Below are 13,439 nucleotides of genomic sequence, written 5' to 3'. Positions count from 1 at the left end.
AGCATCTCTGCTGGGGACAGGAAGAGACTGAACAGGCTGATCGAAGAGCCAGCTCTGTTCTAGGATGCCCTCTGGACCCAGTGGAGGTGGTGAGTGACAGGAGAATGGCGGCTAAGCTGTCATCCCTGTTGGACAACATCTCCCACCCCATGCATGAGACTGTGACAGCACTGAGCAGCTCCTTCAGTGGAGACTGCGGCACCACGGTGTGGGACGGAGAGATTTGCAGGTCTTTCCTCCCCACTGCTGTCAGACTCTACAATAAAGACTTTTGCAGCTGATCAAACACACAAACCCACACATGTGCAATAAGACTGCTATACGTGCAATTCTTCTTCTGAGAAGTTGTTTTTGTATTTTCCTACTCAGTTGTATATAGTATTTGTATTTCTATTTTATTCTATTGTATATATTATTCTATTCTATTTTATTCTATTGTATATAGTATTTTATTTTATTTTATTGTATTTTATTGCATTCCAGTGTTTTCTAATTTCTGCTACATAACTTTGCACTTTTGCTGTAACAAAACAAATTTCCCACCTGTGGGACTAATAAAGGCCATCTTATCTTATCTTATCTTATCTTTCTGAGGGGCTGTAGCTTCGGCTTCTTTTGGCCTGTTTTAGCCGATTTGCATGATTGACGCTTCTTTTTAACGTTTGAGCGAATAGAATCAGGTAATGATGCCGCGTTCACTGCACTTCAACCAATCAGAAGTTGCAAAGCCAGGCCCAGGTGGGCCCAATTTATGACGTGTTGTCTGTCTGTCCAGTCAGGGTCTGGGTCTACAGGCTGGACAGTTGTTGGCGGAAGTGGCTCTGATGCGGCTAGTTAGCCGCGGTAGCTGCTGATAATCATGGTGCTATCGGCTACCGGCGAAAATAAGGGAGGACACTGGGAGGTAAGCCGATTTTGGGATGCTACGCGTTTTTGTGGTCTTCTTTTGCGGCTGGTTCAGTGACCTTTGGTCGGAGCGTGGTGAAACTTGGTGTTTGGAATGTGTGATAGCTCTCGAAGCTAACTAGCCTTTGTTTAGCCGGTTACATGAAGTCTGGAGAATTTCTGGATTGGTTTTGATGTTTAGTGGACTTTTTCGCATTTACATAACTGCTCTTTTAATCATTGCTTGTTTTCGCTGTGTTTGGTGGTTGTAGAAAGGTTTCTGTGAATACTACACAAGTTGATATTTGCTTAAAAGGCTGTAAGCCATGGAGGTTTACATAACTCTTGAGCCACAACGCCAGCAGCCCCGCCCACTGGCTGCTCAAACCTTCTGTTTATGATGGGCAGCCAGTCAGAAGAATAGAGGTTGTTTTCAACATATGAACTGAGATGCTGTTACGAGATCCAATTCAAGATAAATAAGGATTATTTTAATCTGTGATTCATGCAAAGCTACTCTGGTACAGTCTGAGAAAAAAAGAGTGGAGTTGGAAATAAATATCCAGTTTAAGTAAACACATCAAATATGATTAAACACAATTCACATAAGGCTGATTGGACCTCATTAACATTAGGATGCACAGTTACCTGTTCAGGATACAGCAGATCACAGACCACACCTCTGAAACAAAAGACCATTCATTTTATCTCGTCTCAGCAGATGTATGAAAAAAAAAGTCAGTATTTCTCTCTGAAATGATGTGCAGGAGTATAAAACCCTAAAGTAAGCCACAGACAGAGTAAACATGTCTCTCTGGTCAAGGACTCTTAAACTGAAAATGTAGGATTGTGTTTCTTTTTTTTTTCCTCCTTGGATTTTCTCCAGGAAAACTCCCATAAAGATAAAACACAAAGTCTCTTCAGTGATATGTAATGCACCTATTTACAGGAAAGCATTATTGGTCTTTATCGGTTTATGACTTAGTTCAAGGACTCTGTGTCAGATAAGCCTGGATGTGTTTCACCTTTTCCAGTCGGACTAAAAGGAGAAGCTGCTCGGATGAGTCCAAGCTGTCCAGAAGTGAAACAGAGACGTGCTGCAACCAGTCAGCAGTGATTAATTTTCTGCATCTGCCACAGTGTGACAACATCCCGTCACATGGTGGAAGTTGGAAGAAGACTGAATTTCTCAACTCATAACCAGAAAAGACACAGTGTGATCTTTGAAACTGTTACCAGCCCTGAGGGTTTCCCTCCTCTGCTCAGCTTCCTTACAAATGCGTTCTTCAGAAAGTGACCAGCGTGTGACATCACAGCGAGGTTGTGCAAACAGGGTGAATTCATAGTTACTGTCAGGGTTTATGCAAATGCCCACATCTGTGATTTCTTTTTTGATGACAAACTGGTTTTCTTTCATTTGTTTTACTTCCCATTTCTGCTTCTTTGTTTCTTTAAGCCCTAAAAAGTTAACAGAACTAAAATTTAAAACTGCCTTACATCAGCTATTTTGACAGTTTAAATTTCATTTTGCCACATAACTGGGGCTAAGTTAGAGTTCTTACACAGTCAATTTAAGTATTTACTATAAAGTCACATTTCCACTGGATTATGAAACTTAAATGTAAGTTAATATGTTTATGTTGCCTTAACTCAACACATCACTGTTGTTCCAATGATGAATGATTGACGTCATTATTAATTATTGTTTTTATTTTATTTTAGTGTTTAGGGCCACCTGCTGACGACTTGAAAGCCACCTTTAACAGATGAAACACACCTGTGGAATGAAGTCACAGGTAAGGGTTTAAACTATTTTGGTTTTGCACGAGCTCAAACCTTTATGGAAATCAAAGGAAAAATGCTTCATGACGCCTTAAAGTCGTGAACAGAAAAACATGATCAGGCCTCCTTCAGCAGGTCGTTTGAACCTTGGAGATAATTTGGTACTTTTGCCTCTGATCCACACCAGGCTGGATTTTAAATCAAACAGTCAACATGTGACTGAAGTGCAGACTTTCAGCTTTAATTTGAGGGGTTTTACAAAAATATTTCATCAACTGTTTACGAATTAAAGACATTTCTTTCACACACAGTCAGACGCTCAAAAGCATTCAGGCAAAATAACAATATTAAATATAAATGCTGCTTTTAAAACTTAAAGATGTGTGAACCAGACAACCACACACACTCAGTCATATTAAATCAGGCATTGCTGTGAGGTGTCAGAGCTAACCACCTGCTACTAAACTTTTCCACAAATGTGGTGTTGGTGTCCGATCTACAACTGCTTCTATGCATTTTTTGTCCCCTCTCTGAGAAAAACAACCCCACGATGATGCAAACGAGCTGTGGGCGATACAGCTGACAGCTTGTACATTGCTTGATTTTCTTCATACACAAGTTTCCTAAAATCTGCTGCGTAATAATGATTTGTGAAATCTGTGCAAATGTGGGTTTATTCTCAAAATGTTTGCGAACGTTTCAGCACAGAGGTTTTTTATTTCTTGCAGTATATTGCTCAAAAAATACAGGAACACTTCTTAATCAGAGTGTAGCATCGAGTTGGTTAAACTTCTGGGATATTGATCTGGTTGGTGATCGTTATTAATCAGTTTCAGCTGATTTGGGGTTAATGAAATTATCAACAGGTGCACTAGAGGGGCAACAATGAGACAACTCCCAAAACAGGAATGGTTACGCAGATTAGTGACCCATCCTATCCTACAGCCACCCCAGTCATTGCCAGGTTTGTTGTGTCTCGCAGGGCAGTCTCAGCGACATGGAGGAGACTCCAGGAGATAAGCAGTTACTCTAGGAAAGCTGGACAGGGCTGAGGAAGGTCCTTCATAGGATTGGTATCTGCTCCTGTGTGACAGGAGGAAAAGCATGAGCACTGTCAGAGCTACAAAATGAGCTCCAGCAGCCCGCCAGTGCGAATGTGTCTGACCAAGCAATCAGAAACAGACTTCATGAGGGTGACCTGAGGTCTGGAAGGGCATCTCATTAGGTGATGTGCTCCTTTAATCGTTCTGAGCAGCTCTGTGGAACAAATCCCGGTACATGTGATATGATGTGGGTACCACTCGCATATGGTGGCATTTAGATTTTTGGTGATGTTACTGCTTTGTTGTTGTGTTTTTAACGTAGTTATATTTTTTGCTGAACAGTAGCCATGAAGCACAAATGAAATTTCCAAAAGGACAAATCATAAATTAATTCTAATAAAGGAGCAAAGCTAGCTCTGCATCGCAGGTTAAAACAGGCCTGCAGAGCCACAGAGGACGTTTAATAAGGTGATGAAACAGCAGTTTTAGTTAAAAACTTCATGTTCAAAATGAAAAGATACGAGCGCTCTGACATGGAGAACATTTTTCTGTTTTCAGAGGTATGACGTGACCTTCATGGCCGTGGACAGAAGCTTGTGGTCCTTTTGTGGGCAATAATCATAAGAAGCTCAGGTACTCTGATTTACCTCTGCACACAGATCACACTACAGCTTCTGCTTTTGCTTCATCAGCTTTATTTAGCTCAAGAATACGTACAGGATAAAGAGTAAAAAGAAAAGAAAACAGTATACAACCCCTCTCCCTCTGTGTAAATCATCGGGGGGAAATAATGAACAGATCCTGCGTGACAGTAACAGGCCAAACAATGTTTTTCACTGGGTGAGAAAAAGGCACAGACAGCTCTGGAAGAGGTAACACGTTTGAGATAAAATGGCAGTTTTACAGGGGGCAGGGAGTAGCACACAGACAGTTTGTAGTTTTTCAGATAACGTGTGGAAAAGGAGAAGATGATTGTGGCCAAATGAAAACAATCCTCAACATCAAAATCACAATATTTCATCAAACACTGCAACTGAAGGATGCAAGCCTACTTTCAACTCATTTAATTTGAGGTAAAATTTGTTAAAGTCATAAAATTTGATCTTAAGGACAAAAAACAAAACTAAATTCTAGTGTTTCATCACATTTTTACCAGCATATAAACAAGCTTACTCTACTGATGCTTTAACTAACAATAATGGCAAGATAAATCGATTATAGAAATATATATATGTTTATATATATATTCAAAACCACAATAAAAAAGGACAAAGCAATACCCATCAAATTTTTTTTTTTTTATTTTTATTTTTTTTTTGCCGTTTGACCACACCCTCAGCAGGTTACCCACGGCTACGGGGACACGTCTGAAAGCCAATTGATCACCTCACATTAGCTTATAGAGAGTGTAAGAGAAGATGAAGGGCACCCACCGGGCCCCTCGGGATTAAAGATTAGACATGAAGAACAATCTGCGACGAAGGGCGACTCAGGATCTGAAGAGAACGCTGAAATAAAACTATCAGAACTTTCTAGTAATTGCATCATTTAAAAAAAAAAGAAAAAAATGTTTACAAGTGTATAAAAAACACAAAAATATGCCACTGAAATGACATGCCACTGATTTCGCAAGTTTTTTTTGTTTATTTCTGAGTAAAGTGGAAGAGCGAGTGATTTATTTACTTTTTGTTAGTTGAGACACTGACTGAAGGATGACGGTGATTTTTGCTGACATGGTTGTTCTGTACACCTTTATAATGTGATCAAACTGTGAGAAATTTAGCTGCAGAGAAACACGTCTCTTTTTGTCTCACCGTTAAACCCATTCGGGATGATTAATCTTTCACATCGTTCGCATGAGGAAAATTAGCACCACCTGCCGTTTCCATCACAACGGACAGACCTCAGTGATGACTTCTCAGATTAAATCCCTGACGAAAAGTAAGTGATGATGGAGGAAAGCGAGCGCTTGAGCTGTGCCGGGTTGCGGGAAGCCAATTTGGAGCATCTTCGCTTTGACTTTTCCCGGCTCCAGAGCGGGTCGCCGGCTCTTGTTTCACAGTGAGAGACGGACGGGAAAAGCCAACATCAAGAGACCGTTCGGCTTTGGCTACAATCAACGATCCGAAGGCGAAGTGATGCAGCGTGTGTGAGTCTCGAATCTTGTGCGTGCATGTCTGTAGGTGTGCGCTCAGGATGCAGTGTTTGCAGGCAGATCCAAAGTCGACTTTCTCGTTTTAAGCGGTGAAGTCGGGCCAACTCGTGACTGGCAGGAACTCCTTTAGGTCATAGGTGAGAGAGGTGGCGAGAGGAGAGTCGGGCGAGATACAAATATGTCCTTCATCAGAGCTGCGAGACACAAAGAGAGAGACACAGTTCGGTCAGAGGACACTTCACAGCTGCCTTTTTAATCCAAAAAGGTTTTGGATGCAACAGAATTTCTGTTTTTGTCATTTAATTTAAAAATGTGAGAGTTGTTTTTTTATAATGAATCTGAGGCCACGGACTGCACAGACTGGCTTCATTCTAAAAAATGACTCCGGCTGACCTTTACCAAAGCAGGAATTGAAACTCTTAGGCTTAAGAATCTCTTATGTGTCTCAGACCCACACAGGCAGTGATTTCTGGCATGTTTTTAACAGCAGGAGGTAAAAACAACACTCCACAGAGTCACAGGAAGGTCCCTGCAGGGGTTTGAACTAAGCATTTTTTAGCTGTGAGCTAACCACTGATAACCAAGATCTGACCTGAAAGGAGCCAGAATAGAGAGAAAACTGCCATCTGTGACGTACAGTTTATGTTCCAGACCCATCACATTTAATATCTGGGTGAAAAAGATCAATCCTTTTCCTGTTGTAATAATGTTGGATTGTAAATCTATAAGTAGCCTATGCACCAACATGATCACTTATTGAACTGTGTGGAATATTTTGCCTTGATTCCAAAACATTATCTCAGTATGACCACTAGATGGCGCCAAATCACATGAATTTGGAGGTCTAGCTGCTTAAAAACTAAACGGGGATGGAAGTCACTCAGTGCCCTTTATCCTCTGACGTTAATTTGAAGCCAGACTGAAAATGTGAGCTGAGGTTAGAGATCTTACCTGCGGTGTCACACAGTCCTTGCATGCCTCCTAAGACCGGATCTCTGTCTGTGAGCAGATGGCTGCGACTCTCCGGCACCGGGTCCATGATCAGATCTGGTTGGTCGGTTTCATCCAGACTGTCCTGAAATTGGAGGTTAACGTGTGGTCAGGTGAAAAAGTTTGTTCTGAAAACATAATTATCATTACATAGCATCTATTAGAAGAAACCAACCAAATACTGATTTGTTTTTTTAAAGGTTTTAGGTAAAAACTGAACACTGCATCAATAATCAAAGCAGTGAAAGGTCATCACGGCAGAAAACATTTTGGAATAAACGTCTTAAAATCGCCCCTCTCGGCTCCTCTTCCACTCACCAGTAGTTTGTGGGTGAGAAGAAGCTCCTCCTCTATGGAAGGATCCTTTTTCGGTCTCTTGTCCTGAAGCATCACTGTTGACAACATCTCTTCAGCAGAGTCATGGGTCCTGAACGAGAGACAGACGGATTGTAAAACACGTAAATCTTTGTTTTAATGTTCAGATATAAATTTTTAGCTGTGTCGTCACCTACAATAAAAAGCTGAGACTGAAAAGGGGCTCTACAATGTCCTTCGCTCTGGCGCCTCCCTCAGGACAAATTTCACATTTTGGCATTGGCCCGTTGTGCTCAGTTACATTATATAATGCAAGGTGAAACTTGGCTTCCTGTTTGCTCTGAACACACCTTTGCAATAGTTTCATAGATAACGCTGGTCTAACTTACCGTTTCCTGCTTGTTGCTGAACTTTCGGATGACGAAGGTTTCTCAGCTTCCTCGGTCATACTGCTGAGGAAGGTCAGCTGGAAGTCATCATCCATGGAGATGTACGGAGCCAACATGTCCAGGTCCATCCCCTCCATCTCCTGAGAAAATGCAGGTAGGACTGAATATTTTGCAGAAAGCGGTTGACTGAACAGTTTTTATCTGGATGTCTTTTGTTGATGCCTCATTGCTTGGTGCTCTTACCACCAGGGTATCTTTCTTCTGGGCATCTTCTGGCCAAAAGGCGAAGAACTTTTCCACCTCGCTGGTGTCCATCACCTCCTCTTCACTGCGGCTCTGAGACACAGATAATGATTAAGCGTTAAATCAGACGGAGACACAGATACTTCGACCGATACACAAAGACTTAAGGGCTGACATTTACCTGCTCGGGTTCAGGTGAGGAGCTCGGCGATGGTGAAGAAGAGGATGAGGATGCAGATGGAGGAGGAGTGATGGGGTCAAAGATGGGTGCGAGGAGCTTTCTCAGCTGCGGGGTGCACAGATCCTGAGGGTGCTCGGGCACAGAATCTGGACTGGGTGGACTGGCAAATGAGAGCTCGACAGAACCTGAAAGAGGCCAAAAACATCCACTCTGAATAACCACTGACGACGTTCCCTCAACTGTAACGTGAACGAGGCTTTTAGGTTTAGAAAAAAAAGGGGGGGGAAAGGGTCTTCTGTCGGTCTCACCTGGACTCAGAGGTACGATGGTGTCTCCAGCATCAGGAGCCAATTGCAGCAGCTCCTCCGGCTTCTCCCGCAGCTCCATGAAGAGCTTCGCGCTGCTGCTGGAATCTGAATCCACATCTTCAGCCTCAGTGGAAACAGTGCGAGGCTCACTGTCAGTTTCAGACTCGCGTATGTCGGCAGTCCCGGAGTCCTCATCTGCCGGTTCAATTTTAGGCACGCGACTACAGCGGGTCTGCTCCATGGAGAAAATCACATCCGGCTGCTCCACAGAGCTAAAAGACGAAGACGACGTTAAAGTGGGGAACAGTAAACTGCAGCGCCATCCTCGCTCATTTTGCAGTTTGTGAGACAACTTTGCTGCTTTTTAAAGTACCTGAGGATGAAGTTGAGGCAGACGATGGCGTCCGGCTGGGAAGTTTTACTGTTGTACAGCACTGTGGCCTGAGTCTCCGCCCACACGTAGCCGCCGTTGTTTGCCAGGAAACGGTACTGGCTGGTGCTGACCTGACCTTTGGAGAGCACTGCGCAGTGTGGACAGAAGAGAAAGAAGATGATGATGAAGTGCCAGAACACGTCTTCAATTAATTAAAACACAAATTCTGGGAGCTCCTCGTTGAAACACAGCTTTTAATAACAGCTGAAATGTACTAAAACTTGTGCCTCAAACACACAATCAATAGACTGATGACATCAACGGCAGAGAGCATGACGAAGAAACACCCTTTTATGAGCTCAGGTGGATCAAAGCCAACTTTTCAGACTTTGTTCTTAAAGGCCAAGATGCACTGAAGGTGTTCTGACGACACCCGAGGGCCAAATACTGCTGAGAGTGTTTATGCTGGATTTTGCTTTAATCCGTATATGAAAGCCGTTTAGACCCAGGTATGCGGTGAAAATGATTGAAATTATTACACTGTTGTGACACGCAGACACACACTGACACTCACATGTGTGCAGGCTCTTGTTGATGTGATCCGAGTCGAGCGCGTGAAGAAACTCGAAGCCTGAGCGTCCAATCAAATCATCAGGTTTGTATCCCACCAGCTCTGCAACCCTGGAAACAGTGTGAGAAAAGAAAACCGGGAGTTCAGAGGTTCCTTTTCCTCCTTGTTTTCACGCTACAGTGCAATGATATTCCTCTGCTTCCCATCCACGGGGGGAGGTCAAAGGTCGAGATCGGTTACATTTTTCCGTCTCACCTGCCCTCGCAGTGGGTGAAGCGCAGGTCCATGCTGTGACGGGTGAGGAAGGTGCAAGTATCCAGAGGGAACTCCACGCTGGATGGGTGTGGGATGGGCTCACACAGCAGGGTCATGACTCTGCCTGCAGGGGGCGACGCAGAGCCGCTGCCAAAGGGACGAATTTGGCCTGTGCAGTGGAGGACCTGGAGAAAGAGGGCGAGGAATTTAAGGCAGAGTTCACCAACAGAGCACACTTCAAACAACCTAAATAACCTTTTTTTGCTCGTTTTCATGCTACATAGCTGTATTGAGCTCCTTTTAATGAAAAGTATTCAGTTTGTGTGGCTCTGCTTTTGCCAATGTTAAATTCAGAAAGAATAAAAACAAGAAACAAACTCAAATTTGAGCTGTAATCCCTTAAATGCTCAGAAGGTTTTAAGAGTCCCTGCTCTGCAGCGCTGGAGCCAAAACATGTCAGTGCTGGAAACCATCTGACTCTTCCAGGGGTTTTAAAATTTAAGCGCAGCACTTTAGACAGGAATGGTAACATCAGGACACGTGCCACTGTGCAGCAAGTACACGTGAGCGCATGAATTGAAAGTAGTGTGTGTGTTTGAACTAGTAGGTGTACCGTTTACAGCGTGAAGGCCGGCTGCCAGCGATAATCTGACCTTGCCATATCTCTTTCAGACTGGACTTTAGCTGCATGTGTGTGTCTGTTGTGCCTATTTTTATGAGGACCAATTATAGCTTCAGAACTAGCCGTCCCTCACTTTGTGACACACCTTCTAAGGCCTGTTTAAAGGGGACGTATTCTGCTCATTCCAGCTGACAATTTATTATTTTAACTCCTCTTCCTTTCTTGTGATTGGCTGCCTGTCATAAACCGAAGACCTGGGTAAAGGTGGGTGAAGCTTATGTGCTCAAAGCCAGAGGTGTGAACTCGAGACGTCCTTACTGAAGGTAGTTTACGCACCAGTCAAAAGTAAATGTGCACTGCTGTCGTTTGGGCTCGTCGTGCACCTCCAAACAGTAAAAATGTGTCGGGGAGAGTACAAGCAATCTTCTATTCCTTCTCGAGCCCCGAGGCTGTGATTTATTTATTGTTTTTCCTGAGCAGCAACACCTGTCATTTAGAAGAAGCCTGCAGCCAATCAAGTGCATGAGCCAAAAGCTCAGCTTTCACTTGTGAAGGCATTACTTGTAGTTTTTTAAAACTTTGGCCTCATTTAATTTGAACATCCATGTTTGCATAAGTATATATGTACATAGGAGAAAATAAGGAAGTGGTGAATACGTCACCTTTAAGGGTTAAAGACATGCTGCACCTGGCGGTATGAATAAAACAGAACATTTCTTTACAGCACTGCAAACTGGACTTTGACCCTCTCGCATATTCAGCAAGTTGGTGTATTCTAGTATATTATTACTCTGTTGCTGAGCAGTAGTTAGCTAGTAGCTGCAGTCCTACAGTTTATGAATGCAGCCTACTATTCTAAGCATTTGCACTCTTTACAACTACTTCTGGATCAAAATCCGCACATGGATCCGGCCAAAACTTTAATATTGAGGCTTCTAAATAAAAACTAATAGATGACATCATGGTAGCTGTGTCCATCTTTTATATACAGGCTTTTATATACAGTTTTAATGTTTAGGCTAGAATGAGGTCAGAGGTGAGTGAGCACCCTCAGAAAGCCACCACTGTGAGATGTGTGTGTATATATACACTAATGTACAGCTGTGTGTAATACAAACCTTCCAGGTGGCAGATTTGATGTTGACAGTGCGCCCCCTGGTGGTCAGTGTGCTCTTCATTCGCACAAAGAAGTTTCTCTCGCTCGTCTGTTCTGTCCGTGATTTCTTACTCAGACCTGAAAGCAACACGACACCATTAACGTGGGTAATTCACAGGAGTTTGTCAGCCTACAAAAAAATTTGTTAAGTACCAAAAACATTTTAAAAATTCAAAGAACAGCTGAGCTGAGAAAGCATACACAGACGGCTTCGCTGAGTCTTTGTGACCACAAACAAACAGAACTAATACAACAGCACGCACTAAATTAACTCATTACAGTCAATCTGGCCTGTAATTAAATTCTGGAGATCAAATTAAGAAGATGCTTGTCTTCTTGTCACATGACCAAACTACAAAATAAAGGTGTCAGAGGAGCTCCTGATCCCCGGCTCTGCGTGTTTACCTGGACGTGGAGTCAGCAGGTCTCTGAGCTCCTCTTGATCGCAGGGATGAACAAAGTCATAGATGCTCTGACCCAGCAGCTCCAGCTGTGGATGACAAGAAACCAACAAAACTGCTGAGTCACACACCAACAAGCACAACAAGTATCAACTGCTATCCCTGATTTTTGTTTTGTTAAAGCACAAACATGTATTTTTTGAACCTGACGTGTTGGTTAAAAGTTTGTCTGTACTTTATTTTCTCTGGTGAATCCATTTTTCTTCTTTTCTGTGTTTAGCAGCGACTGTAATTACAGTTGACGAGGTCGGGTTAAATAGCCATCGCTGTTACAGCATACTTCACTCTGGACCTCGGTGAATACTCGCCATAACCTCTTCAAACGGGGCTAAGAATAGATCTAAGGAACAGATTCTTCTTCCCGCTCAGCTTTCATAGACACACTATCCTGGCATCTCACAGGAAACAAAAAAGAAAACAACTCTTATCTAAGAAAAGCTCGTAAGGGCTGAGTGTACTAAAAACTGATGTAGGTCAGGAATGACAAACAACACATCTACAATATAAGCAATAATGATGCCGTTCTCACGTCCAACGAGTACCTCTGGGGTTTAATTACACACCCTGAAACAACATTATTACACTTCACTGAAAGTAAACCAAGACACTGTAATTAACCAAAATAAAAACTACACTTTAGCAAATACGCTGCTGAGCACCTACAAAAATAAACTACAATAAATGCAACGCAAAGGAAATGCCTTCAGTTTGGTCCAGTTTCTAAACCCAGTAGGTTTATATATGTATTTATGGGGATTGGGGTGATGTGTCAAGTGTTTAAAATGACCAACCCCACCGAAAATGGATGTTTGGAGACCGACAAAAATCCATTTTCTGGTGTTGAGGTTTTCGTAATGCTACACAGTGCATGGAAAAGCAGAACCGACTTGGAAAATAACCGGAACGCCAAGCTGACGGGTCACAAGATCGTCACACGGAGTGGCTGCTGAGCGGGAAACTGAGCGTGGCACAGTTGAAATGAAAGGAAAAGATTTAAGACTAAAGTATGGAAATTCAGCGCCCAATCAGACGGCAGTAACAAACGACGTGAAGGCACCAGGAAAAGTGAAAAATGTTCCTTTTTCATAGCTGCCTTTAAACCAGCAGAGTCTTTAGTGTCTGACTTTTAACGCCATGCACGGCTGTTCCTGCTGATATAAGCCTCACCACACGGGAGGGCCATTCTCTGGAAACTTAGAAATATTCATACATTTTTAATCAATTGTTGGAATCATAAATAGTAAAATAACAAAGTGATTGCAGAGCGAGTGCTTGTTTCGTCCTGTTTGTCAGCAGGATTACTCGCAGAGACACGGATGGATTTGCATGAATTTTTACCAGAGGTGGGGCCTGGATTAACTTTGTTGTTTTGGAACTGGTTCCAAGCATTTGTGGGTAACTTCTGCAAGGATATGTACAGTGCAAGATCGAGCAAAGCTGCACATCATTTTGTCTAATTTTACGCCACATTTTCAGAGAAACATTATCTAAATTTCATCAAGAGAAAAACAAAAGGCAAACTAATCCTAAATCAATGCAGACCTGCTCATGGAGGGTGTGGAGGGAATGTTTTTAGCCTCAGAGAAGCTATGTGGTCTCCTGTTACTCGATGTGTTTACGAGAGCTCTCCGGCCTCTCGAAAAAGAAGTCTCGCTGATTAGCACAAACTGAGTAAATAAATGACTTTGCAAAGTGTGAAATTTAAAACGG

The 13,439-nt window shown here is 42.8% G+C and overlaps 1 protein-coding gene and 1 long non-coding RNA gene across 4 annotated transcripts in view; one reads left to right on the top strand and one right to left on the bottom strand.

Moving 5' to 3' along the window:
• The first annotated feature begins 781 nt into the window (after positions 1-781).
• On the top strand, positions 782-5,270 carry LOC116320325. Of its 3 annotated transcripts, none has more exons than XR_004199448.2 (4): positions 782-904; positions 1,920-2,205; positions 2,608-2,681; positions 4,269-5,270. It is a non-coding gene; the product is annotated as an uncharacterized LOC116320325 (long non-coding RNA). The 3 variants fall into 3 exon arrangements; XR_005608119.1 differs by having other exon boundaries at positions 3,650-5,270; XR_005608120.1 differs by having other exon boundaries at positions 1,920-2,219.
• The window catches only part of hif1al (hypoxia inducible factor 1 subunit alpha, like), a 27,759-nt gene continuing 18,708 nt past the window's right edge, over positions 4,389-13,439 (bottom strand). The window contains exons 4-15 of the mRNA XM_039598093.1: positions 11,674-11,758; positions 11,231-11,346; positions 9,491-9,675; positions 9,239-9,345; positions 8,665-8,812; positions 8,292-8,563; positions 7,984-8,168; positions 7,803-7,895; positions 7,560-7,699; positions 7,174-7,282; positions 6,817-6,940; positions 4,389-6,059 (exon numbers count right to left, since the gene is read on the bottom strand). Coding sequence (XP_039454027.1) covers positions 5,992-6,059; positions 6,817-6,940; positions 7,174-7,282; positions 7,560-7,699; positions 7,803-7,895; positions 7,984-8,168; positions 8,292-8,563; positions 8,665-8,812; positions 9,239-9,345; positions 9,491-9,675; positions 11,231-11,346; positions 11,674-11,758 — 1,632 coding nt within the window. The 3' untranslated portion in view covers positions 4,389-5,991. The remainder of the gene's footprint in view (positions 6,060-6,816; positions 6,941-7,173; positions 7,283-7,559; positions 7,700-7,802; positions 7,896-7,983; positions 8,169-8,291; positions 8,564-8,664; positions 8,813-9,238; positions 9,346-9,490; positions 9,676-11,230; positions 11,347-11,673; positions 11,759-13,439) is intronic.

This window comes from Oreochromis aureus, linkage group 14 (assembly GCF_013358895.1).
Source record: "Oreochromis aureus strain Israel breed Guangdong linkage group 14, ZZ_aureus, whole genome shotgun sequence".
In the NCBI taxonomy this organism is placed as follows: domain Eukaryota; kingdom Metazoa; phylum Chordata; class Actinopteri; order Cichliformes; family Cichlidae; genus Oreochromis; species Oreochromis aureus.
The sequence above is the reverse complement of the archived record's forward strand: the minus strand, read 5'-3'. Positions and strand labels throughout refer to the sequence as shown.